Source organism: Triplophysa rosa, linkage group LG1 (genome assembly GCF_024868665.1).
Source record: "Triplophysa rosa linkage group LG1, Trosa_1v2, whole genome shotgun sequence".
Classification (NCBI taxonomy): Eukaryota; Metazoa; Chordata; class Actinopteri; order Cypriniformes; family Nemacheilidae; genus Triplophysa; species Triplophysa rosa.
Genome location: NC_079890.1, coordinates 13,720,824 through 13,745,016, shown reverse-complemented (window position 1 = coordinate 13,745,016; position 24,193 = coordinate 13,720,824). Strand labels below are relative to the sequence as shown.

At 38.5% G+C, this 24,193-nt stretch overlaps 2 protein-coding genes across 2 annotated transcripts in view; both read right to left on the bottom strand.

Moving 5' to 3' along the window:
• The window catches only part of arrb2b (arrestin, beta 2b), a 53,458-nt gene extending 37,224 nt beyond the window's left edge, over window positions 1–16,234 (bottom strand). The window contains exon 1 of the mRNA XM_057330736.1: window positions 15,983–16,234. Coding sequence (XP_057186719.1) covers window positions 15,983–16,005 — 23 coding nt within the window. The 5' untranslated portion in view covers window positions 16,006–16,234. The remainder of the gene's footprint in view (window positions 1–15,982) is intronic.
• Window positions 16,235–19,222: 2,988 nt separating this feature from the next.
• Window positions 19,223–23,353, bottom strand: hmgb3a (high mobility group box 3a). The gene is made up of 5 exons (XM_057342083.1): window positions 23,225–23,353; window positions 21,135–21,341; window positions 20,908–21,047; window positions 20,565–20,739; window positions 19,223–20,464 (listed from the first exon to the last, which is right to left on the bottom strand). The coding sequence occupies exons 2-5, from the start codon at window positions 21,282–21,284 to the stop codon at window positions 20,294–20,296; spliced, it is 636 nt and encodes a 211-aa protein (XP_057198066.1). The 5' UTR covers window positions 21,285–21,341; window positions 23,225–23,353; the 3' UTR covers window positions 19,223–20,293.
• Window positions 23,354–24,193: the final 840 nt, after the last annotated feature.

Here is a 24,193-nt window from a genome sequence, read left to right as displayed (position 1 = left end):
ATCAAACATTTAGATCCGAAAATTACACGAATCAGTGTGCGGAATTGAACTCTGACCCGACAGGAAAACAGTTTGCAGCTTTAATACAGGAACTAAACATCTGACAGCTCAGCAAAACCTCTACTACAGTACAAAGGAATCTGAAACATGAAAACAGTTTGAAAAAACACAGTCAGGAAAGAAAATAAACTAGTCAACAGAAAAATGAAGTTTAAAAAGAACTAAAGGCAAAGGGAAAAAAGAGAAAAGAGGAGATGAGTGGAGTCAGATCTCTTGCCTAATCATGTGGTGGTCACACTTCCTTCATTCTGTCTGTGTGTTTCCTGTTCCTATTGTGTAGGTGTGAGAGAGCAGTAAAGGGTTTAAGTGATGGGCTGTAAGCAGACACACATACACACATGCAAGCAGCAGGCATGTGATCAGCCAAGGACAAAAAAGAAGGAAGACTGCAGACACCCTCACCCAACCCCAACCCCCCCCAAAAAGTCTTTAATGTTACAAATTAAATGTTACAAATTAAATGTTACATGATAAAAACAGGCAACTGTTTGCCAAAAATAGCTATTTCACTTAGCAACACAAAAACAAACTATTATAATTACCCAATTCTGACTGGCAATTTTGGATATATCTGTTCAAATGTTTATTAGTTTAACAGTCACCTAAACAATATTTAATAAAATAGGTTGATGCTTTGTGCAAATATATTATGCTAATGTCAAATAAGATGACATTAACAAATGGCACCCCTTGAGTAGTTTATATTAGGCCAACTTTTAATTTTATTGTAATCAGCAATAATTAATTAAAGGGGGATTTAAAGGCGGGATCAGCGATTTCCGAATTACGCTTGTTTAGACAAGTCGGGCCGAGTACCAAAACAACCTTGTAGTCAATCAGCTGTAAGGTGCACAGGACGGACATTAGTCAAGCCGAGCGCTGACGAAAGCGAAAGATAGGGGTAGGAGTGTGTTTGTTTTGGTGAACATCAACAATAGCTAAGAGAAATCGGACACCCTGCCTTAAACTTGGTTTCTTGCATTCTGACTTCTTTACAATGTTAAACGTGCTGGCTTTTCATGCTTAACATGGTCAACTTGTCAAAAAACGTGCTCAATACATTCCCCCAGCACTCCAACTTGTTTCGGAAAGTTTTTTACAAGTCTGGATCCCTGTTTCGTAACCCTGTTTGAGTACTTTATAATATTAACTGCGTTAGACAGCAGAGACACGTTAGGACCCACGGTACTATGTCTTTTAGCAGATATACTCATAGACATCTATGGAGATACTTTCCAACAGAGAGACGTTGGAGAGAAAGATAGTCTAAAAATCACCCCCGAGGAGGTTGCTTTGATTCGGATCAGTATGTGACCAAGATATGTTGTTGTTGTAATATTAGCTTTGTGACAGAGCAGTTTTGAGTGTCATTGTTTATCTGGAACCACTTTAATATTGTACTCGTCCAGATACTGGAGAGAGAGAGCGCGTTGGAGCTGAAACTGGAGAGCGAGCAAGAGTGCGTTTTATTCTTTTACTCGATGATGAATAAACTTTCAGTTAATCCGCGGGTCAGATGCGTTCCGCACCGGAGAGCACGATCCGTACGGATCACGGATAATCCCGCGATCCGTTTCACCATGATACCGCAGCGGAAAGGAAGGGGAAACGCGCGTTGTTGAGTTGTTTGTCCGTTTAGGGCTGCTGTACAAAACATGGCGGCGAACTCAATGTATGTAGGGCCGCTCTGTATGTAGATATAAATAACTTATTCTAAGGTATTACAACCTTAATGGTTCATTACGTAAGGTCTTTATACACCTCTGAAGAAATAGTTTTGTATATTATATTGCATTTCTGTCAATAGATCCTCCTAAAAATGCCGTATTGTTCCTTTAAAGTGTTCCCACACACCTGAGGTCTTCTGCATTTTTGTCTTCTCTTCCAGATTAACTCATGACGTTCATGACGTTTACTCATGGCGATTCATATTCAAGCGCGAATGAGAACTGCTTCCAGAAAAAAAAGAATATTCAAATCTCAAAATCGAATGCCAACCCACCGAACAAATATTCAAATAATCTAATATTCTGGTCCACCCCTACTAAACAATCTTCAAAGATACAACGTACTCAATATTAATATAAGATAGGCAGAAACTACGTGTGATACCTGATCTTTAAACAATAATTGAACACAAAGTAAAGAATACCGCGGCCTCAAGAGACTTTTGTCCGCATTAAAGCTACAGTTTGTAAAAAAACACCACTAGAGGGTGCACGATCAAAACAACGCCGTAGCTTGATGACGCTGTGAAGGAGCGTGGAATGATGGGATCTGTTGTCTTCAACTCCACCGATGATGTGTTTTTTTATTTTTTTATTTTTACTTTTTTAACTTTAGTACCATTCAATCTATTTCTATGTTCTATGCTGATGATATTGAACATACTATTTGCACCCTGTATGCATGAACATTCGCGTTCACGAGAGCACTTCGACGTATGCGCATTCGGTGTGGTCAGACGGCGGCGTTCTGACTGACAACCCGGAAGCGCAACTAAGTTAACAAGCAGACACATGCTGTATATAAGCTGATCTTCGCAAAATGTCTGATGATTTCAATATTGAGGAAGACTTGCACTTCGTGAACGCGCACCATAGACTGACAAGACAGGAGAATATATCCATTAAAGTAGTTATTTTGGTTTGTTTTTCGCACAAAGTATTGTCGTCGCTTCTAAAAAAATTAATTGAGCCACTATGAGCGGATGGACCCATTTAACAATGTCTTTAGTACTTTTCTGGACCTTGACAACAACTATAACCATGATGTCTATGAGGAGGCCTGGAAATCTCTCGGATGTCACTTAAAATATCTTTATTTGTGTTCCGAAGAAGCCGGGAGGTCTTAAAACATGTTGAAAAAATAACACAATTTTTATTTTGAGATGAACTTTTCCTTTAAAGTCACTTGGTTCACAGAAAGAGAGAGAGAGACAGACATGTTTTGGACCCAGCTTTATCTTAGATTAGTTACATCTACCACCTGTCAAAACTAAAATTCACCAAAAAATACAATTTAGTTAGAAATCACCACAAAAAAAGGAAGCAGGTAGTTAATGCACTTCAATCTCAACAACTGACAGTAGCACTAATGACAGTTTCTACACAGATGTTTCCTCACTTCTTCCCGGCATATTCTGGCCTCTCCTTGATTCAAACGTCGGTAGACAACAGAAATGACATATTTCAGATAATACATCCCTTTCAGTATCATCCTAAAGTCTCTCTCTCAGAAACGCACTCAATCTCAACCGTACCCTCAGGGCAACACAACTGCCCCAGTGCAAAGTCTTGTCATAAATCACATGTACAGACATGAAAATCCTCACACAAACTCCAAGGAAAAGAAAACAGATTTGACCAAAACGGGTTGAGTTTCAAATTTTAGAACAATGAACCCAAATGTTAAAAAAGACATTCAAACAAACGATGCAGCATACAGAACAAACACACATAAGCTGTGCGAGCGCACAGACAAGAAAAGCATGGGTCATGCATTCACTGCCTTCCTGAACATGCAGCTTGCGTCAACGGCTCTCTGTGTGTTCCTGTTGCCTGCTGACTCCATGTTTGTGTGTGTAGAGAAAACAAGAAAAATGGAAAGCATACAAACCAAGCAGACAACTATGAGAAACATTTCATGCCCTTGTTTATTATCACAGTCATATATCGATGGTTCACAAAAACACAGTATCACACCTTTCCACTTTGAAGTTGATACCGTTTGTTTGACAGCTCTTCAAAAAGATCATATAAAGCATATTGTTCAGTTATTATCCAGAACTCAGTATTTCCTCTACCATTACCTTACCCCCGCCCCCCTTGAATGTCAAGTTCATTTTATTTTCTATATAGCAGCAGACCACAAGAAGTCATTTACAGTTACCTTTCCTATAGAACATGTCTATACCTTGTTCTTTTATTAAGCAAACTAAATAGCATTACGAATTTGATCTTATTTGCATGTCATTTCTGTCTCTATCTTGTCGCGCGTTTACAATTCTCTGCTCTGTATCGAGTTCCACCCCGATGCGCACGCACGCACGCTCCCACCAGCAGACAGAGAGCGCGTGTCAGAAAATATGTTGCGTCAACCACCTGAAAAGCAAGCAGATAAAATATTTGCGTTTTTAAACACTCCCAGGGTGGTGAAAATGGCAACATTTGCTTTCATGCGTCCAAGTACAGAAAAAGACGCATGCCCTGCCGTTGACAAGCAGCAACAGTCCAGTCACTACCGGATGACAGGTTTTCACCCGTTCCATCTGCATCGCGAGACATAATGAACCATTCAAATCATCAGACTATTTCTGTGGTTTAAATTGAGCAGTGCATCTACATAACTGAGATGTACACATTATGTGCACTCAGGGACATTTATGTTGATTATATTTTGCCGCAATATCTTATCTTTATTTAGTGCCAAACGCACATTTAGAATCAGTTCTAGTATGAATGGCATGGAAAGGCTACTTGTTAGCAACTTTGTAAGTACTCATGATCAAATCATTTCAGCTGTTACATTTTGTTATCAGTAGTTTTTTAAATATTAAAATAGGCCACTTGGACTTCACTTTAGCACCAGAGCCTACAACACATTTTCTCAGTTACCAGGCCTTTATATGTTTCATACATACTGTGGGTATCAGAATATAAAATAAATGGCCTGATAAAACATTAGATGTTAATTGATTAAATATTATTTATTAAAAAAAGTATTGTCCGGACCTCCGCCGCAAAGAAAATATAGAGAACGCACCCCCCTCAAAGCCGTAAACCTAGGGGAAACACTGAGAACTATAATTTTAATAACCACTCTGTTTAATATTTACAACAAATGGAGTTCCTTTAAAAACAAGCATCTACCCATATAAGAACCAGTTTAAAAGGAAGAGAACTATAATAACCACAATCCATTACAACAGCTAAACAAGATTCAGCGAAGAGGAAGAAACAACAGTGGAACAGTAAACAATTCAGACCATAAAGAGAAACTGCAAAAGGTTGCGAGACTTACAGAACACATTGGGGTGCAACTCTTAATACGTATTCACAGGAAGTTAAAGATGACTTGATTTCTTCCAAGTCATATATGCATGATCTGTTTTTATAAATGAGCTCAAGTACCACGTGACAAAACCAACTACTTAGAAGATATCAAACTAAAATGCTATGATAAAGAAAAATCTGTGAACTGTTAGACTAGATGTGGTTTATAGATTTAAGTGGCTTTCACACTTGAAGTTTAGTTTGGGGCACGGTTCGCATGAAAAATCGCTAATGTGAAAGCTGTCAAGCTAACCCGGGTGCGCACCAGGCTACCGAACCCAAGACTACCTGAAGGAGGTGGTCTGAGTTCTGTGAACTGTGGAAATGTGGAGCGGTTCGAATGAATATGAAAGCAATATGGACCCAGGTGCGCACTTGATGAGGAAGTAAAGTGACCCGCGTATGCGTTTAATGCGATTAGGATGCATTTCCTTCAATAAAACACATGTGAGAGATGATAGTGTTGATGATTTACCTTGGATTCGAGCAAGAGTGACCTTGCATTGAATTTCTGCGTTGCGAGTGGAAAGTCAATGGTAATCCACGGTTTCCTCAAAATAGTCTGTTTGCAAGCAGCAGAAAGCCATATGCATGCAACGCGCATACAGTAAACCCAAATCAATTTACTCTCCTGTGCATAATAGCACCAAATTAATAAAAACACAATATATTGATCCGTGTTCTGTTTTCTGTCATGCGCCATGCACATTTTTGATGACGTAAGACAAACACAAACGCACCAGGGTTCGACAGAATCAAGTTGAGTGTGAAACCAAACCAACGCTGCGGGGGCGCCGGGAACAATCGCATCAAGTTCGGACCACAGCAAACGAGCCCAATCTGAAAACAGCCTTAGAGTTGATCTTGCACTCCAAACAAATTGTCTAAGGCCTATAAAATTGCAAACATTTAAAGGGAACATGGATTTCTAGTTTCTAGATCCAGATGAATGAGGACCTTCCCTTCGAGAAAGCTGAGCAATGGTTTTGGGTGTATGGTTAGTTTCCATTGACGAATACAAATATAAACATACTGTAAACAAATCAACTCAAAGGACAAACAAAGGGACATGCAGGAAAAGCAATGACTAAGCAATGGAAATGAAAATGGAAATGTCTGAAATGCAAAAAGGAATAAATCATGGAGCCGAGGGAAGTGGCAAAGATATCTGGTTATAATCACCTGTCAGCTGCAAACACACATGGACGATTTACAGGACACTACGCTAACCACTCAACCCACACGTGACGCCACAGTGCTGTTGTCAAACACTCCAAGTGCACTCGCAGTCTATTTTACAGAGCTCTCCCACTTTCGGCAACCTACACAGGGCTCTAGACTCATTTTCCCCACTGGTCGCAATTGAGAAAGTGGGTCGCACCAACTTACAATTTGGTCGCACCTTTTTTATAGTTATCATAATGCCCTTGCATTATGACCTCAGTTGATGAATCATTCTGTTAATGTGTCTCTGTCTTTTAAAATAGTCGGATATAGACAGCTTCAAATTTGCGGTTTAACACTTACGAGCTCAATAAATCCAAAATAAATGCAAAGAAACTTTGTATTTGTTATTTTATACAGTTATTATTTAGTTTTATTTTCAAGTTAAATATTGGCTATGAAATGATCTGACACAAACATAACCTGTCACTCTTCACAATCCTCCTTTATTGCCCTCTTTGCAAAAAGCGGTAATTTTGCCAATGGCCTTCTTTATTTTTACCACATAAAATGAACTAGAACTAAATTATTATATATGTACTTTACTACACATTGTCATGAATAAACTTTAAATACTAAATCTTACTAACCATTCTTGATAAATGGTCCAAGCACGCTTGTGTGTTCTGAGGTGTTTTGAGTGACTGATTTGATGGGTTCAGACAGTGAGTTTGAGTTCAGTGTTTGACATAAGAGTTGTTTCAACAAAATGAATCGGTTCAAATGAGTCATTACGTCACGAATCGGACATTAGCAGACATTGACGCGCTGTTTGTTTTTCACAGCTGTTAGGACATAGCAAAAGATAGAAGTTAACACGGAAAACACTTCATTGGATAGGATTTTTCCTTTATATCAGCAGCATGTGCGGAACACTTGTCAGGGAAGAAAAGGCAACATGTTTTTGAGCACATTCACACCCAGCTGTAATACAAGTAAAAATAATCTCTGAATGCGCCACGTAAAACATGGATTCTGTCTTCCGACCTTGCTCTTGATTAAAGTGTGAGGGAGAGAGACAGTTCAGAAACCGACGAGTTTGACTTCATTACGCACTGCGATGAACGATCGGAAAATGACATCAATGTTCCGTGAGAGCATTTTAAAAGCATATGGAGCACTAGTGCTTTTATGCCGTTCGGTCTGCGCAACACCGAATGAAGTCAAACACACACCTTAGTTTGGAGACAGAGGGAGTGCACGAGCTCTCTGCTCGCTCTTTCCTGCAATTATCACAAGCGCGTCATTCACCACTAATAAATCACATTAAATGTTAAAATAAATCTTTGGCGGGACAAAAATTTGTTTTACGCACTGGCACCAATGCGACCCTGTGAAATGTTACCTCGCACATTATTAAAAAACAATCGCATTTGCGAGCATTTTGGTCGCAGTCTAGAGCCCTGCTATACCTAGATCAAAGTAAAGATTTTTGGAAAGCGCATACGAGGTCAAGCCATTTCCTAATAACAGATCAATTTTCTATGATATTACTTTTTCCACTGCTGAGGTGCACATAAATGTAATTTTCATAGACCACTTCCCTTTGGGAACTCAACCCCTGAATTCTTCTAAATCTCTGCTTTGCGTAATATGAGCTTAGGGGGCAATGCAAAACGTTCAATATCTTTGTACAGGGTAATACTTCTGATGCTATAAACAGTACAATTCAGCTATTTTTAGAGAAAGAGAGCCGTTTTATATAATCATTACTGCTTGCTTGCTAAAGCAAACTGTAAAGCCGAAGTATTAAACTGCAGCATAAAAGTCATCCTGCACCATTTGTGCTACAGCCGTAAATGATATTTCATCTCCCATGACTCTTGCTGAGGAGAAGTGTGCTATTACTTTTCCAAGTCTCCAGACTGATGATTTTTGCCTAGCCGAATAAAACAAACATACATTTAACAACCTGATCTCATGAGAATTTGTAACTATTTGACGAGGTGGCTAATTCGTAAGAAGTGAATCGTACAAAATGTACGATTATTAGAATAGAGCAATACCTAAGCCCCACCCCTAAACACACCCCTAGACCTAACATAAATGGCGTAAAGGCAAATCGAACTAATAAGTTCGTACGAATACAGTCAAATTAGCCAATTTGTGAAATAGTTACGAAATTCCATGAGATTGTGTTGATATTTGATAAAGGAGCATCTAGAGTCATATTTAGACACTAGAAATCATGTAGACTTTGGGGTAGGCTCTTTTGGCTTGAGCCAGTAAGCAACCACCCACTTCACCTAAACATCACGTAAGCTTAGCAACACCCTGGCAACCACCCAAAACACCCTAGAGATGCTCAGTTTTGCATGAGAAAACGCAGCGCTTTCTTAAGCATACTAAATATAAATCATGGGAAGGCTTTACAAACCTGCAGTATCTGTGAAAATTAAACCAGTGAAGCAGTACACCATTTATTTGTGACGAAATCCCATGAGAAAGGTTAAACTAGACTATGTTGGAAGAACAGGGTTCCTATTAAGCGTAAAGCTTTAATCCATCAGTGCAGGCAGGTGTCTAAATAGGCACTCCTGAACCTCTAGTCAATAGCACTTTCATCTTAAAATGAGATAATGGATCCGTCAGATGATGAATTAGAGGTGTGAGTATACGAGTGAGAAAGAGCATGTGTGTACTCAAACACACACTTGCATACCTGGGCGACAACAACACTGAGACTTTATTTTGTGGCATTAGTACTTGTATTTCTCACAACCTTTCAATCTATATAGGTCAATAAGATATTTGCACACATAAGAAAAAGAATATGAATTTGACAAACCTGATTGAGTCTGAACGACTAATTGGTCTTAAGGAAACTTTAGCTATGGTCAGACACGTTTCCTATGACATGTTTACATAAGACACATTCTTGGGTTCAATAACAGCTGGATAGAGCGGAACTAAATGGAACAGAATGCAGGGGTCTCGGTATTAAACCCTGGAATATTTTTAAAGATCTTGAAAAATGCAATGCTTTCAGTGGGAGGAACAAAAGAACAGGCGAGATGTAACGGCGGCCATCTGTCTGTATGTGTAGCATTGGTGTTAAAGGGATAGATCACCCGAAAAATGAAAATTCTTTCATTTCCCCAACATCATGTCATTTCAAACCTGTATGACCTTTATTTTCAGAAGAACACCACAAAACAAAACTATATTTTGAAGAAGGTTGGTAACCAAACCATATTGACCCCCAATGATTTCCACTGTATAGACACACACAACCACAGAGACATTATCTTCTTTTTAGAAGAAACGCGTCATAAACAGGTTTCATATGGCATGAATATGAATAAATGATGACAGAATTAAAATGTTTGGGTGACTTGTCTCTTTAAGGATGAACTTCTTTAGAGCAACAAAGTAAAAATATAAAAAACAACACATCTTTAAAAAAGAATACAATTTCAACAAAAAACTAGTCCACCTCAGTAATAAACAATCAATATGTCGAGTCGAATATCCTGACTAAACTAAAGTATGCTATAAAAAGACATAGAAGCAGATATAGAAGAAAGACTGTTGTAAATCTATAGGTGTTATGTTATCATTCACTGAGAGAAAGAGTAATTTGATAAAGAGAGAAAAACTTTGACAAAAGATTACATTTTTATGCATTTGGCAGACGCTTTTATCCAAAGCGACTTAACATTGCATTATACCATACATTAGTTTTTTGTATGTGCAATCTAGGGGTGGGCGGAATGACCAAAAATCTATTTCACGGAATTAATAGTTTTATTTCACGGTAACAATCTCCTATTTCAATTCTATATCTTATACCTCATTTTTCTTAGATTGATTTCCTTTATTTATGTATTACAGTTCATGTTCAAAGTTATGAAAATGTAATAAAGATATCAAATTAAGTTCTGATAATGAGATTTATTATTAATTTATATTTATCTTCTAGCTATATCATATGTATATAAAAAAGGAAGATAGACAACATGTATAACAATGAAGTTTGAATATATGCGCAAACAATGAAAGTACAGTATACGACTGGTGTTATAAATTGGTGTTCATGAGGTCTGTACTGTAGGTCTTTATAGCTCTTCACTCTCTATTAGATGAGCACTTTTAGTGTGTTGCGACTCTCTGTCTTTAGGTTTGTTTATTCTCGCGCTTGTCTTCGCACTGCAAGTCTCTGGTGACTCCAAACGCGTCTCCCAGTAGCAGCGCTCACGTGGCGAGCATCATCGCGTGTTACAACGCAAGTTTCGCCTCGGCTCGCCTAAAGTTAAACTTTATTAAAACTATTAACAGCTTTACAAAGCGACCTGACTTCTGAAATACCTGAGAATGAGCTTTATTATATGCACGCGCAGATCACTGCACCCCTGCACGAGCACTGCGGGTGAGATAGAAAGCGCTGGGCTGGAGCGGATCACGAAATTTGTTAATTTGTTATGCGTGCATTAATTCACATGTTTTTTTCATCATGACGCCCAACTTGCAGAGTGCCGAGTTAACCACGCCTACTTATTTACATTTCGCGGAATAGAAAAATCTCGTACAGTTGACATTTTTTTCAGCTGTAACGGAATATTCCGTCATTCCGCCCAGCCCTAGTACAATCCCTGGGATCGAACCCATGACCTTGGCGTTGCTAGCACCATGCTCGAACCACTGAGCCACAGGAAAACTAGATTAGATTAGAATTTACAGAATGCTAGCTGCATTAAGTATGAGATGAGGGAAAATTACAACACGGGAAAAGGTAAAAACATGCACAAAAAGGATTCATCCACTATCAGCGGACACTAAAGGTCAGTCCTCAACACGTGCATGTTCATTCTAATCTTCCTGATGTTCATGTGATTTAATGGCACACACTAATCAATCAATCTAATGTGACGCCACAGAATGAGGACAACATGCGGCGAGTACAAGTTTGAGCATGCAAAACTGTCACTCTTTTAAAACAATCCAGTGCTCTGGGAACAGAAAATTTAGGATATTAATCAGCCACAAGTAAATCCCCAATCAATGATGAGCTCAGCTGCACCAGGATATTACACAAACTGCAAATGAAAACCACTGCCACACTACCTCATTCAGCATCGGTCTGCCCCTCTTCAACTACAGGTTAAACAAAGCCTGCTCTCTTTGTCACTTTAAACAGACTAATAAGCTCTTTGCACTACCTTACATTTGCACTGTTGTAGGGTTGTCACGGTACCATAAACATGTCTTACGATACTATACCAGCTGAAGTATCTCGATACCAAGTAGTATCACGATGCTGTGCCATATAATTCAAATCTATACCAAAAACACAGATTTAGATGAAACATTTTGTATTTACTATAGTAAACTGTATTATACTTTGCACTAGAATATGTTGTTGTATTAACTGTAGTAATTGGATCAATTGTAGCAAATACATTTACATTTAGTCATTTGTAAATACTATAAATACTGTAGTATACTTAAATATTTACTATGATAAGACTCAAAAACACTAGTATCTATGACTTTTAGTAGTTTACTGTAGTAAACACTAAAGCACACTAGATCATTTTTCACGTAGGAACTAATTCAAACGTTGGACAAAGTTAATTGATACAGCAGTCTTTATAAAGGGAAATATTAGGCTTACTTTAAATGCAGAACTAAAACGGCCAGTAGGTGGCGTCAATTTTCCACTGAGTTAGTGAATCATTTAACAAACTCGTTCAAATCTCCAATTTGAATCATTAACTCGTACGAGACATTCAAAACACACATTCATTTTGGAGATAAACACCGCAAAAGGCAGATGTAAGTGTTCAAATAAATATTGATGCGCATATGCAACATTAACTACGGTACTACGATACTACCGTTTCAAAAATAGAGAGGCATCGCGGGTATTATGAAGCTTTAGCATCGCGATGCTACCGGTACACCGTGCAACCCTACACTGTTGTATTTCACTGGGTTGCACTCTATCTTCTTTTTCTGTCTTTTTTAATATCCCTGCTTGTAATAGTTGTATTTTACATATATATATAATAATCTGTATTTTTTTATATATATATATTTATTTATTCTGTGTAGTATTATTTGTATGCACCAGGGGTCTGAGAGTAACGCAATTTCAATCCTCTATATGCATGTACTGTACATGTGGCAGAATTGACAATAAGCAGACTTTGACAGTTCTCCTGTCGCATGAGGGGCACTTTGATCGTTTGCATCATTTTAAAGATTCCCCTTCCACTTTTCCCACCCTGGTTTTATCAAAGTGGTTCCCTGTGATTGCAAAACCCAAAGCGGCCAGAGGAATCACTCACAATGCACAGCAACTCAAGAAAGTTCATTTAGTCATGACCCTCTTTGCTTACAACTTCTGTCTTCCAGCCCACAGGGGACGGATTGGGGAGCTTAGCTTTAGTTTATCTTGGCGTGTTTTTATAAAAACAGCAACTTCAAGTTGCAAACGAGACAAACACAGTCTTCCTGTATCTCCACCTTCCTGTTTCTAAAACATGTTATTGTTCATTTCCTTATTATATTTTACTCCTTTTTTAATCCTCTGCTTTGGCAGCTACTCGCTACCAAACATAACTATAGGAATTCTTGCTTTTGTCATAAACATTGTTTCTTCTTGTTATTTTGTTTTGCCTGCACTGTTTCGGTTAGATTCTCTAAAACATGCATGAAACGGTTAACTACGTGCGATAACGTAGACAGGTTGTGTTAACCTGCATAGTAGAATTTCAAAACGCTTCCTAACCTGAAAAATCTGACAGTAATAAGAAAAATATACAGAGCGTCTAGTACTCAAAAAATGGAAAGGGTGCAAACATTAAAAAGTGGACCCTTTCCCATAAAAAAAATCTAAATCCAGCCACTCGCATAGATTTTAATATTTTAAAAGCTAAATTTGTGATGTTTGTATCTCTCATTAATCCACTTAATATAGTGAGACAGCTGTGCAAAGGTTGTGCAAAGTCTGAAGGTGACATGTAACAAGTATGATTAAAATACTTGCTTTTTAAACAATTAAATAAAAGAATGGGACAGTTAACAATAAGAAAGGGTGTTGCTGCAATGACAGGGTGAGGTAAATCTATTTCTGCGAAACACTTAAGTGTTGCTCTAAGGCCAGGCTATTCAATTGGCGGCCCGCGGGCCGAACCCGGCCCTCGATGTAATTTGTTCCGGTCCTTCAAGTAGCATAGTGTGAAAAAGAATCCCTAGAATAAATTTAGTTCAGTCGGGAACAGACCCTACAGTACTGAAGTGACGCGCGCCTGTTCCATTCAGCACGAGCTGCAGCAACACCAAGCAGGAGTCACGTGACGTTAGGCGAGTAGCGCAACTCGCAAGCCTTCTCTACGATGACGGATGATAACTTTTATTAGTTTCATTTCTGACATTTTGCTAGCACGAATAGGACCACCATTTCAAAAGTACAGAGGCAAGGGCGGAGAACAGCGCCTGTGTAGGTTAATGTGGTTTCACTCACTGAAGTTCCAAATGCAACAAATGAACATGTTTGAATGTAGAAAAGCCTGCTTGGGCATCTTACAATGCACCGATGTTGTTGTTGTTGTGCAGTTTAACATACAACATCAGCATGTTTAAATATAGGAAAAAACTTTGGGTGTTTACAACATACACGGCCCTAAGATTGAATCACGGATTTCAGGCATTAAACAGATTTTGCTGTATAATGCGGAATGGCACAGAATCTTGCAAATGTATTATGTAAGATTCTATTATTTCTATTTTTACAACGTAGGCCTACTGCAGGTTTTTAATATAGTTTATAAGTGAATACTGTAGTATACTGAAGTATTTTTTTCATGTGGGCAAATATATTACTATTGCATAGTGAATGATGGAAAATGCAGAATGCAGAAAAATTAAAACAGAAAAAACGGAATTTGGGAAAAAATAAAATGGATTTCTTATTGTTGTTGCGTCATCCGTCATATTGCAAGCCATATCTCTCAAACTGATTGAATAGCCCTGCTCTAAGGGTTGGGTTAAGGTTGGGGTCACCGTAGACCTCCAATCAAATACAGTGTATGAATGTTGTACGTGAACCTTCAAAGCCTTTTCGGAGAAGGGTCATCATCTATCTGCGACCACTCAAAAAGGAATGTAGTAAGAAAACACACAGTTGTTTCTGCCACAAACTCTACATCAGTGGGCCTCCACATCCAAACTTGACAGTGTCCACACAACAACTCCATCGATAAGAGATCAATCAGTGAACTAATACCTAGCAAAAAGAGGAACAGGTAGAAGACCATTGGGGGTTCAGAGTTGCATTCAACAGCAAGAATGATATGGGCAGAAACTAGGAAGCGCGCAAGCTTATTTAAATGCACAGAAAAGCCGACATATAACGCCTCTTTACAGCTTTGCAGTGCCATGAATGTGTGTCAATCAATGAGTTTGCTGTGCATGGTCTACTCTGAATGATAAACAACTGCTCCTCATACACAAAAGACACGCTTTTTAATCTTATTACAATACAATAACATGCCAAGTTACAATCACTGCTGCCCATTTGGTTTCGTTTTAAATGGAAAAACGATAACTTGAGAAGAGAGATACATGGGAGATATTGTTATCTTTGCGTCTGAAAATGTGTATGGGCTCACGCGTGTAATGTGTTATTGTGTCATACGTCAACCGAACGTGACTGCATTAAATTAGGGTAACTTTACGATGAATCTCTAAAATAAAGCCTAGAGATAGACAGGAGGCAGGACTGTGGGTTGTCTTTTATGATGGTGTGTGAGCCGTGACATGTAAGCAGAAATGAAGGCACAACTGAAAGGATCGCTCATCAAACTCCGTGCACGTACATCGTCGCCCACGACTCGACTATCTATCCACACTGCGTTTATACGGCCTATTCTGCACGCACGCACAATTGGGATAAAATACAAATGTGAAGACATAAACCCACTGCTTTCCGCGACAGGAAACGTCGAGGCCTTTGCTGAAAGTTGAGGAAGTGAGCTTTCAGTGATAAGCAGGAATTTCTCACATTGGGTGCGATAGTTAGGCAGTTTCGGTTCGTGGGGCGGAAAATAATAAACTCGTGCAAAAGCATTCAGGATTATAATAACCTGTCGTTACAGTGAAACAGTTGTGGTTGTTATTGTTGTGACTAAATGTAAGGAGCCCCAGCGAGCGCTACAAAATATCGGTGACTGAAGGGTCACAACTTGACTCCTCAAACAACCAAATAAGATCAGATAAATCCCAGAAGATAACATCTTCTGAAGCAACTACATGGCGCACTCCGACGCCTCTACAGAAGAGACTGGATATTTTCGAGTTAGAACTGCTCCCTGTGAAAAGACTGGGGCAGATTTATGGTGTAGCGTACTGGTCAGTCACCCCACCCTCGCTGAAGTAGCCGACATAAGATGTCCAGTGGTTATGTTTTAAGAGAATTTGTTTCGAAACAAAGGCTGAAGTGCCGATGAACGTACAGATTTAGCGAGTCCCCCTCTCACTCATACGGGTTTCCCACGACATCCGACCAACCTCAGAGGTTTGGTGAGATTACTCATCGTGGGGCAAATTCTGACCATATGACATTGCTTCGTGACTTCAGAATCAGACTGCACTCAATCGCTTGCGAATCACCAATGAACCTGCGCTGAAAACGGTCTTACCTGGTCCCCGCCTTGTCGCCCATCTCCGAAGGCCTTTTCCTTCAATAAGATGAAAATGTTTTAAATAAATGTATTCAGGTGCGCTGAGACTTCGAATAAAGCGTCCACCTTTCCCAGATCACTGCCGCCGTTCACGAGTCTGCTGCCAAGAGAGATTGCTGGCTTTCTGATAGTAGTTTCCGCAGCCCAGAGACGGAAGCCTCTTGCCCAACTCCGCTCGCTGCCGCTTCAGACAGCAAGCGACTGGGCTTTGGCCTCTGAATTTGATAGGCACCTTAAGTAACCAATCAAACGCGCCAGAATGTTTGGAGTCATCTTTTGGTCAGAAAGTCCGCCCACTCTGCCCTAGGGACACCCAATCAGAAATTGCGTGCTGCTTAGTACAGTAAAAGGAAAATAACACTTTGTTAGTTTACATATTTACATCGTATGGCTTATTCGATATAATAGTACGCAAGTTCTGACAAAGACGTCGTTTTATTCAAATGAACTGGATCATTTTTACGGAACAGTTAAGCTTGTCTGTATTGTCATTGTGTTAAATGTCTGTACTAGAAGCTTCCAACACCAAAGAAAATTCCTTGTGTGTGCAAGCACACTTGGCAATAAAGCTCTTCTGATTCTGATTCTGATTCTGATATGTTTTAGCTAAATGTCAAATGTACAAACGTTGTTTGAACGGAGCCCCTAAAAAGTCAAAAGAATGAGGGGAAGTAAATTTAACAGAACAGCAGCACACTAAATACTTATAAAAACGCACTATTGTAATATTAACTTAAACATTATTTTAGTTTGTCCTATAGAACATTAAGTAATAATTTTAAATCTTTAAAGACAGCATGAGTAATTCTTCCATTTACTGTAAACGTCACAGATACAAGTGTCAAAAAATTCCAATGTTGGCATTATGTAACGCTACCACGAACTCGAACGAGTGCATCAGAATAGAGCATTGCGCCACCTATTGACTTAAAAGACAAAGCACAGACAGACATATATCACACCCACTGGCTGAAGAAATAATGATTTTAAACTGTAGATATGATCTGTGTCGTAAAGTATTCGTATAATGCACTTAAACATTCATTTGATGATAATAATGCAGAGTATTCCTGTTTCTATATAGGTTACATATTATATTAGGTTAAACCAACCTGGACGTGACCCTGGACGACAAAACCCCCTTATTGGTCAATTTTTCGAAATTGAGAAAACAAGTTTTCTAATGATGTATGGTTTGTTAGTATAGGACCATATCTGGTGGAGATGCAACCGTTTAAAACTCTGGAATCTGAGAGTGCAAAAAAATTCAAAATATTGAGAAAATTGCATTTTACGTTGTTAATCAAGGGCACTGTAGCAGACCATCCACTCACAAGAATAAAGTTTTTATATATTTGGGGTAGGAAATTTACAAGATATCTTCATGGAACATGACCTTACTTAATATCCTACTGATTTTTGGCATAAAAGAAAAATTGATAATTTTGACCCATACAATGTATTTTTAGCTTTTACTAAAAATGTTCTGATGCTATTTAAAGTGCTACTTCAACCAAAAATGAAAATTCTGTCATCATTTACTCACGTTCAGATCGTTCCAAAACTGTACACATTTCTTTGTCCTGCCCAGGCCCAGATTAAGAATTCAGAGGCCCCTGCTGGCACAAGTGTTTTATGGACCACCCCATACACACACGGGCGCACAATAAAGTTTTAAATTAGCCTATAGGGTACTACGTGTAGGAAACACCTCTATTTTATACAGGATTACATTGACAAGTTACAAACTATGATCACAACCTATCAACAATATCAACACCTGTACACATCCTCCATCATACAGGATTTACACCACATGATTGCAACAATGCTTTGCTGGACCAGCAGCAACAATATTAAGACATTTCCCAGCATACTGTAACTCACTGGCGTATGCAAGCAGCACACACTATCACACCTATCAATTCAGTTCTATCAAATTCTTCCATAATTCACACACAAACACGCCGGATTCACAAAACTGTTTTTAAGAGAAAATATAAGAATTTTCTTAAAATAAATGATAGAAATGAGGTGATTAGGATTAGGTGTGGGGGAGGGGTTAGGATTGGCTAATCCCCCAGCAGTTTCAATGAGGGGAGTCGTAATCTGGCGGGGAGTCCATATTCGGCACAACACCGGGAAAAAGAGACCTCGCTCTAACGGGGCAGCACTGGCGACATTTTCCCACTGAATTAAAGCTAAGGTTTATCCAAGAAATCGCTAGATTTGTCGCTATGCGCTTTTTCTGAGAAAAAGTTGCTAGAGGGCTAGTAAAAGTGACTAAATCAAAAGACAGACTTCCTAAATTAGAAACACTGTTTTGTGTTTCTAATTGTGTTTCTTTGTGTCAGAGAAGCGCACGGCAGAATGAATATAGCGGAAATCCTGTTCTGTGAAATTTTCTTCCCCTTGCTTGGGCCCCAAGCGCATGGGCCCCTGGGCCTGTGCCCATAATACCCATTGGATAATCCGGCCCTGGTACTGCTGAACACACAGGAAGATATCTGGAAGATTGTCAAATCTCGTCCCCCATTGACTCCCATAGTATTTATTTTCCCTACTATTGCATTAAATGATGGGTGAGGTCTAACATTCTTCCAAATTTCTTCCTGTATGTTCAGCAAAACAAAGACATTTATACAGGTTTGGAACAATCTTAAGGGTGAGTAAATGATGACAGAATTTTCATTTTTGAACTTTAAGACTGGTTTTGTTTTCCAGGGTCACATATGTTTATAGCATATATACAGGGGTTATTTTGTGTATTTTAGTTTGTGATCATATGCTGGCATATTCACAAACATTAACAGATTTTATTTGAATAGATACATTTAATGTTGCAGTGTCTCCATGATAAAAATATACAGTGGTTTGCAATTCATTATATAGCTATGGCATTTACACAAGGGATGTTGTAAACTTACAATTTAAGAATGTTTGGCTGGAAAATGTATCAGGTGTTGGTTACCTTTAAAACTGCAGAGCCAAATGGCCTAATTTTTTAGAAATGTAATAATTTGTTGCTTTTGGAATATCAATGCCTGGTGTCCCTCACATATCTTTTAACAATTATTCGTATACCTTGTTATTTGTATTTTCAATGTGAATTTTGCACTGTTCGTTCATACACATTCACCAGGGTCCATTCATGGTCTATTATATTCTTGGTCAATGTACAAACATGACATACACAAATAAAAATGTTTCAGTTTAATTGTAAACTTTAAACAAATCCAATGAAATTCTAAATACATTTAAGTACAGATAAGCATAATTTCTTTATATTCAAGAAAAAAGAGCAAACTAGGAATGCACAACATATCAGGGACAATCAATATTGGCCAATATAAGTGTATTAGAAATCATCATCTGTCTGCCTTTGTAGCTGGATCGTATCAGGGCTTTATATAGTAATGTTTTGACCTCATTTCATTTTACACAGATGTGTAACATTGCTTGGTTTGAATGTTCTATGTTAGTTTGAATTCAGTTTTTTGGGGAGTTTTTGACTCAAGTGTCAAAAAGTGCCCGAATATAACCAAATTCATCCTACTATTTATAACTTTGTTGTCTGTTTGTTGTTATTGGTGCATCCCTAGATTGCACAAAAGTTAATATATAGGAAAGATAATATAAATATCTTTCCCATATTGCTCTCAGATGTGCCAATGTCTGTAGTATAGCAGAACACATATAGCACACACCCTGCAGTAGGACTAACTGACGTGCTGGTACAAACGGCTCTATTGGACATTGATCTGCATTTTTTTCCTAAAATGTATAGGTTCAGCATGAAATGTCTGATATTGGTGCACAGAATTATACGTCACCTTCCCACATGCAACTTAACTACAACCATGAAACACTCTCTACTTAAATTCAACCATATACGGAGCTACAGACACCTCAGAAAACTCAAAACAGAACAGAAATAAGAATACATAAGGATTTACAGTACATATACAGAAATAGTACTACTCGTGTAAAGGCCTTTTGTTATACAGTCGGAAAAAGGATACAAACATGGGCTAGGAAGACACCGGGCTACTGTGATGATCAAAGTGAGATCTTTACATGTGCGCATGCACTCACACACATACAAAGCTGGAGGTAAGGCGCTGTGGTAGTCTCTCACCCACAGCAAACAAACTATCCCACCTCTAATGAAACAACAACGGCGCTATGAAAGACCACCAGTGTATTCTGTATTGTACTGTACCTCAATAAAAGGAAAACAGTTATTATAATACACACAAAAATAATAGTCTATTCATCGTCATCATATTCATCATCATCCTCTTCGTCTTCCTCATCATCATCCTCTTCGTTATCCATGTTGTTCTTCATCATGGGTTTGGGAGCCGCATAATTGGCCATCATTCCCATTCCCACGGAGGCACCCCCAACTTTGCCCTTTGTTTTGTAATCGGCAACATCCTAAAAAAAAGTAGCAGGCTATATTGTAAAGTACTGTAACTGTGATAATACCAGAGTACATAGTGGTATTAACTTTTCAAACATATAGATCTAGACATGCCTTTTGATACTTGTCCTTCAGCTTGTTGGCCTTTATCAGGAAGGGTTGTTTGCTGGAATCTGTAAGGCTGTTCCACATCTCGCCTAGTTTTTTGGCTACATCACCAATACCCAGACTGGGATGTTGGGCCTTGATTTGTGGACGATGTTCCGAGCAAAACAGGAAAAACCCAGAGCTGTTGAATCACAAGAGACAATACATTATAATAAAGACAATGATATTATAATATATTTATTCATGAACAACATGATATGTCTTTGTGAGCATTTGACACTTATGTGAAGGAAACAGTATATTTACTCTTACATAATGCATAATTTAACTGTGTAGTAGGTCTACTCACGGTGGTCTCTTGGGGGCATTTGGATCCTTCTTCTTGCCTCTCTTGTTGCCTGGCATGTAGTGCATCATCTCTTGATCATAACGCACTTTATCCTGTTTGGCCATGTCATCAAATCTGGATTTCTCTTTGTCAGACATTGCCTACGCAACAAATGAGAGAACGTTTAACTGTTCAGTTATCTTGAACACAATTTATTGTGTTTTTGCGAAATGTAACACAAATCTTACCTTCCATCTTCCGGAGCATCTTTTGGAAAATTCGGAAAAGCTGACTGGAATCTCAGGGCTCTTCTTTTTGTGCTCTTCCCGACAGGTCTGAACAAAGTAGGCATAAGAGGACATCTTGCCCTTGGGTTTCCTTGGGTCCCCTTTTGCCATTTTCGTTAGATGGGAGGGTCTGTGTCCACTAAACCGTCACTTGTTTTCTATTTTTATCTAAAATGTGATAGAAAATAAAAATAAGTGCATTTACAAGACTAAAGAACACTTAAAAAAAATATGTATATGTAATATCCACCCATTTTATTAAAAAGAAAAGTGATAAAAAATACTCACTTCAGATCGCACAGTTGTATTTTAATAACCTATATTGACATGGTATATTTTTAAAAGCCGTGGGATGCAGGGCTTATTAAACCAAGATGAGACTTATTATCAAAGCTTTTACACAAAGGGAATTGCAGACCCATCCTTCTTGTGTGGGGGATGTGAACTGATTACTAATGAGGCTGATTGGTGTTCACTGCATATTTTAGGATATATGATGTGCTCCTGCATATTCTTTGTGGGTAGAACCCAGTAATAATAATCAATTATATGTATGTCATTGTTTTCCTGTACTGCCAAAAGTTTGGGTTGCTCCATCGCACAGACATGAAAACCCAGTGTAGTATATTCTGTAGCACTGAGGTATTCATGTTAAGGTAGTCTAATAAAAAATCCAGCTCAAAAAACTAAACTGGATTAATCATCAACCATTTTAAAAAATGCATCCTCATGACAGAAACTGCTATTTATTTTAATTAATATTTTAGACCCCGTTTTCGTTTTTCTTTCAAATATAGTATTTTTTTCTATTTTTATCCTCTTTCGTTTTCCCTTGCATATAGTGCACGTTAAGTTGCTGCTATAGGCTCTGCCTTGTGCTGCTGTTCTTTGCCATTCTTCATTCATTAAAATGGCTTCTTTGCGAAGCGAGCAAACAGATGGGTTGACCGTGCAACAAAGCCATACACACCCCCTCGGATCTAAAAGACTATTCTAGCGATCTCAGAGCTTTAATGAAAGAAAAAACATGTGTATTCGCTAAAACACACTTTGTGTGTTTTGTTTATGTTGGTTTATAAAAGCTGTCAGATTTTATTTTGATGTGCTTAACTGTTTTCTAAGTTGGATCCCTAGCTGTCGCTTGGCGCAGTGCTGCCTATAACAAAGACTACAAGCCAGCCATTCCCTATGCAAGTATAACGAGCGCGTCTGTCATGTTGAAAAACATAATAATCCGCTTCACATCGCCTTTATTTTAACAGACAAGATAGAGATAAATATTTCAAATCGAAAACGATTGGAAATGGGGTTTTTTCATTTAAGATATGTGTTTACGATTTGAAATGGCCCCGTCCTTGCATAGTGAAGGAATCGCTGCTCCGTCAATGGTCTCAATCGCCAGCCATTTTAATACACGGCAAGCGCGCTTGTTTAAGTCGGGAAGGAAAAATGCAATAATATGTTTACAACGCGTGTACTGCGTCACCTTTGATGCCAGAAGATAGAGAGTAAAACGTTATAGGATAAGCGAATCATTCTGTTTAAAAGCCATTACTTTATGTAAAGATGTCATCGAAATCGGTCTGTATAGAAAAAGACTGGGTGGTTCATAGGCAGGACACGGCAAGCCATATCCAGTATTGCACACAGTTGCGATGCGCGTGAAGAATTCAGTCCGCAAAATCACAGTTTATAAGTTTTCATATTTCAGTTGAAAAAGCAAACGCACTCAAAGCTGATAGCAATAAAGGTTGAAAATCGTTTGACCTTCATAAAAACACACTTTGTCAATTCATATTAATTTCTATTCTACATGTGCATCTTTTACTTGGAAAGCGCATAGCAAAAATCGCGAAGCCTGACAAATCATACTCTTTTTTTTAATCGTCACATTTGAACAAATGAATTAAAATCACATTTTTATTCATTCTGCTTAAAAAATAAACGTCCTTTTACATAATTAAAACAATATAAAAACATGCATCAAAGGATTCAGTTTAGCCAAAAATGTATAAAAATCTATTGTGTTGAATATTGGACATTTTCCGTACCTGTGTTGTTGAGTTGACTGAAATCTCGCCACTGTCTTCACTTCTCTCCTCTCTTTAAACCCAAGCGCTCAGCCTCGCGCTAGCTTAACACGAGACCGGCCTGATTGGCTAGGCAGTCTCGCCGATTCAAAACAACCTCCGTTTCTTGCCATTGGGCAGAGCCACATGCACATCCAGCGACTCTCCTCCCAGGCCAACCCATAGGTCTTCGTATGCTCAGCCTCCTCGCTTTATCTATGATCGCACATATAAGAAAAATATGGCTAAAGTTATTATATATGATTGTATATTTATTGTTTATCTTAGTAGCTGAATATTTGTACAGTGTGCTACAACAGAGCCATACTAATCTTCAAGACATTATTAAAATTCTGGATTTTTTTACATTTAAACCTGACCATTTTTAAAAATGTCTGTTACCGCTAAATGTAACATTACACTGATCATGTTACTTGTTACTTTTTTGCTTAATTGAAACACACAAGATGCTCTTTAGAACATTCTCAAATCACCTTGGGACAACATAGATCATAATGTTTTGCACAATGATAAAACGCATGCTGTCAGTACAGCAAAGGGGAGCATACAATGGCATAAAATGTATTTTCTCCTAATGATATTTTCAAGATATTTGGAGAACTAAGTTTACACATTTTCAAAGGAACTTAATGATAAAGTGAAAGTGATGTGAGGCCAAGTATGGTGTTCCATACTCGGAATTTGTGCTCTGCATTTAACCCATCCAAGTGCACACACATAGCAGTGAGTAACACGCACACCGTGGCGTGAACACACACCCAGAGCAGTGAGCAGCCATTGCTGCGGTGCCCGGGGAGCAGTGCCTTGCTCAAGGGTCCCCCCACCTACAATCCCTGCTGGTACTGAGGCTCGAACCGGCAACGTTTGGGTTACAAGTCCGAGTCTCTAACCATTAAGCCAGGGTCACCCTTATTAATGATAATAATACTT